This window comes from Sprattus sprattus, assembly GCF_963457725.1.
Source record: "Sprattus sprattus genome assembly, chromosome: 12".
Taxonomy (NCBI): domain Eukaryota; kingdom Metazoa; phylum Chordata; class Actinopteri; order Clupeiformes; family Clupeidae; genus Sprattus; species Sprattus sprattus.
This window is the reverse complement of record NC_137910.1, coordinates 12,429,847-12,433,000: the sequence shown is the minus strand read 5'-3', so window position 1 is coordinate 12,433,000 and position 3,154 is coordinate 12,429,847. Positions and strand designations below refer to the sequence as shown.

The following is a 3,154-nucleotide window of genomic DNA, read 5'->3' as shown; positions in this document are numbered from 1 at the left end:
CTTTTATCCAAAGGGACTTACAAGGATGTATTCACATTTTATATTTTGCACTGATGGCACACTGTACATCAGGAGCAATTAGGAGTTCAGTGTGTTGCTCAAGGACGCTTTGACAGGGAATCGAACATTCTGATTACTGAACGACTTCTCTACCTCCTGTACCACTGTTGATAACAACAGCTTAAGGGAACTCTGATATTTTCCATTTTTTTATAGTTCATTACAGCAACACAGCTTTACTGAACTCACTGTTCTCCCTTCATTTCCAGACGGAGCTCAGTGCCTTCTTTGGTCAGTGTTCCTGGAGCCTGTGTGACCATGACGTTCCAGAGGCTCATAGCTCTGTTCCCTCTCTTCATGGTTCCTGTCCAAGGGTGGGAGGCTCCCTGGTTCTGCCATGGAGAAGACTGTCCCCAGTTCACCGTTGTTCACAGCTATGAGGTAAAGATCGTTCACATTTACAATAATAACCAGTGGAAGACATCTTATCGTGTGAGTCATTCTTTTTTTAAACAACAATTTGACTTGTGAAACTGGCATTAAAATGGAATGTATTTCTTATTTTCAAAAAGGGCTTTGAAGAGCGCTTCTATGATGCTTCTCATTGGATCACTGTGGATCTTGGAAACACTACCCACGAGAAAGTCAAAAAAGCCATTTTGAAGCTTTTTTTTTACATGAAAGGAGAGAATGAGGGAAGTATGTGTCATCTGCTTAATAACATCTATTATTGAAGAAAATCTATTAACACACTTTCTCCTTAATTGACATGGCATGGTGATAAGTATGTTAAAAATGCTCTGATATCAGAGTTGAATGTTCAGAGACGGTTCTCTTGCTTTGTTTGCAGAGGAAAATGTAAACCTGCCATGGCCTTTGATTCTCTCAGTGGAGGGGGATGAGGATAAGAATCACGGGTCTATGTCCTGGCCAGTCCCTGTTGGCACTCACCTTCCCAAACCTAACGATGCCACCATCAGGGAGACAGACATGCCCGCTGCCACGGTCTACGTGAGGTAAGAGTCTTCACCCAGGACATTTTTTTCTCTCTCTCTCTCTATCTATCTGTCTGTCTGTCTGTCTGTCTGTCTGTCTGTCTGTCTGTCTGTCTGTCTGTCTGTCTGTCTGTCTGTGTCCTTTAACTCCTATTTATCTTTCTTATTAATTCATTTCCATCCTGACTTTCAGTCACCAGTGCACACACTACCTCCATCATCAACACTGTGACCTCATCTTTGCCTCCCTCTCGTATTTGCCCTTTTCTTCATCAGGAGTTTTGGTGGGGTGGCAACAGAGACTAATATGCTTGAGAACTTCGAGAAGCTGAAGGAGTCCATTGAGGCCGCAGGGAAGAGCTTCGTGCCAGACCGATTTGTGGCTGCAGGGTACGACCCCCCCTTGCGACTGTTTAACCGACACAACGAGATCTGGGTCTTCGCAGACTAAGTGTCCCTGGGGTTGGGTTGCGTTTAGAATTGTTTGAGTGAGACCCACAATTGTAGCAAGTGTAAAAAGTTGAGTTGATGGGAAAATAAAGAAAACTATAAATGAGATGAATACAAATGGCATAGCATTGTCATTCCACATAGGTCTTCACATCCCTTCAATGTGGATTATAAAACACTTCTCCTTCAAATTATGTCTTTATGCTTTTTATATAAACGTACAGTTTACCTTTACAACTCTTCCCATTTTGTAACTTAAATCAATTGGCCTTTTGCTGGTGAAACTGAAAGATTCTCATGGACAAATCAGCAGAGCTCAGGAGAGGCTCTGACGACACATCGTTTTGTGTGTTTGCTCAGAAACATCAGCATTGAGGTGTGTGCTGACAAACTGACAATGAGCTGACATGTCAGATCAGACCTGACCTTGGTCAGAAAAACTAATCAGTATAACAACTTGACAAAAGATTGTATAATGGATTGTGATATGACTCCCTCCAGTGAGGACTCCTTTTTGGCTAAAACACAGTTTCATGTTCATGTTATTTTGAATAATATTTTTTTGAGGTATAACCACATGGATGGATCGACTACACCAAGCATAGACCACTTTACACCAGCAGATGGAGCCTAATAGTAAATGGTGTATTGCTTTCCTCCTCAAAGCACTTCCTGTACAGTCGAAACAACAAGTTCACTACTAGGCTCAGACAAACTACAGTATTAATTGTATTTTATAGTGTTGCTCAGGATCCCCAGGTGCAGGATGCAGTTTATATGTAGCGTATCCTCTGGTTATCATACATAATTACTATTCATGTATTTTTCAACAGGGATAACAGAAATAATCTCTTCCTTTCAATGCACTCTATTTCACTTTATAATCCTTTTCAATAATAAGTCTGTTATCTGATAGTATTTTGGTATCGATGTTGCGGTGTATGGCCTGTTTGGCTGGGAAGACACACAGTTCCGTTTTAGCCGGATTAAGTTGAAGATGGTGATCCTTAATCCATGTGGATATATCACAGAGACAATCCGTGATCTGGCCGAGACAGTGGTGTTGTCAGGTAGGAAAGACTGATACAGTTGGGTATCATTTGCATAGCAGTGATAAGAAAAACCATACTAGTGGATGATAGGGCCCAACCAGGTGGCAAAGAGATGTGGTCCCAGCACCGATCCTTGGGGCACCCCTGAAATACATCTAATTTATGTACTATATCATGAAATATATTACAAGTATCGTATAGGAAATTACCTCTTGAAAATAACAGCATTAATCAGTTAATGAGTGGCACAGCCCATTTTAATCACTCTACAAATAACTTCTGGCACACAACAAATGCCTATCAAGTAGTTTTAGCAGTTTTTACGACCATGCCGTAACATATCCTTAACCCTGACCCAAATTTCAACCTCACCATGTCTTTTCTGGCACATCCCCTTTATATAAGGTCTCATATTGCTTATACTGTGAACAGCATGTTTCATAGTTTGTGGCTGGAGAACTTGCTATCAAAATAACTACACCTTTAACCTTTTGCCTGGTAAACAACACTGTTGCCACTGAAGCCAGATATCTAATTGATCTACTATATATTTTGATGAATATTCTTATATTTCTTCAAAGAATATTGTGGGTGGTTAGTGGGAACATCATGTGTGTTTAAATTAGTTTGCTGATGGTATAAAAACTGTTACGACCC

At 40.7% G+C, this 3,154-nt stretch overlaps 1 protein-coding gene across 1 annotated transcript; it reads left to right on the top strand.

Annotated features, from left to right (window-relative positions):
* Window positions 1-318: 318 nt before the first annotated feature.
* LOC308373789 (heme-binding protein 1-like) lies at window positions 319-1,446 on the top strand (the record flags this gene model as incomplete). Its single annotated transcript, XM_080849427.1, has 4 exons — window positions 319-441; window positions 573-699; window positions 851-1,016; window positions 1,272-1,446. 4 exons carry the CDS (start codon window positions 319-321, stop codon window positions 1,444-1,446), a joined length of 591 nt encoding a protein of 196 aa, XP_080705553.1.
* Window positions 1,447-3,154: the final 1,708 nt, after the last annotated feature.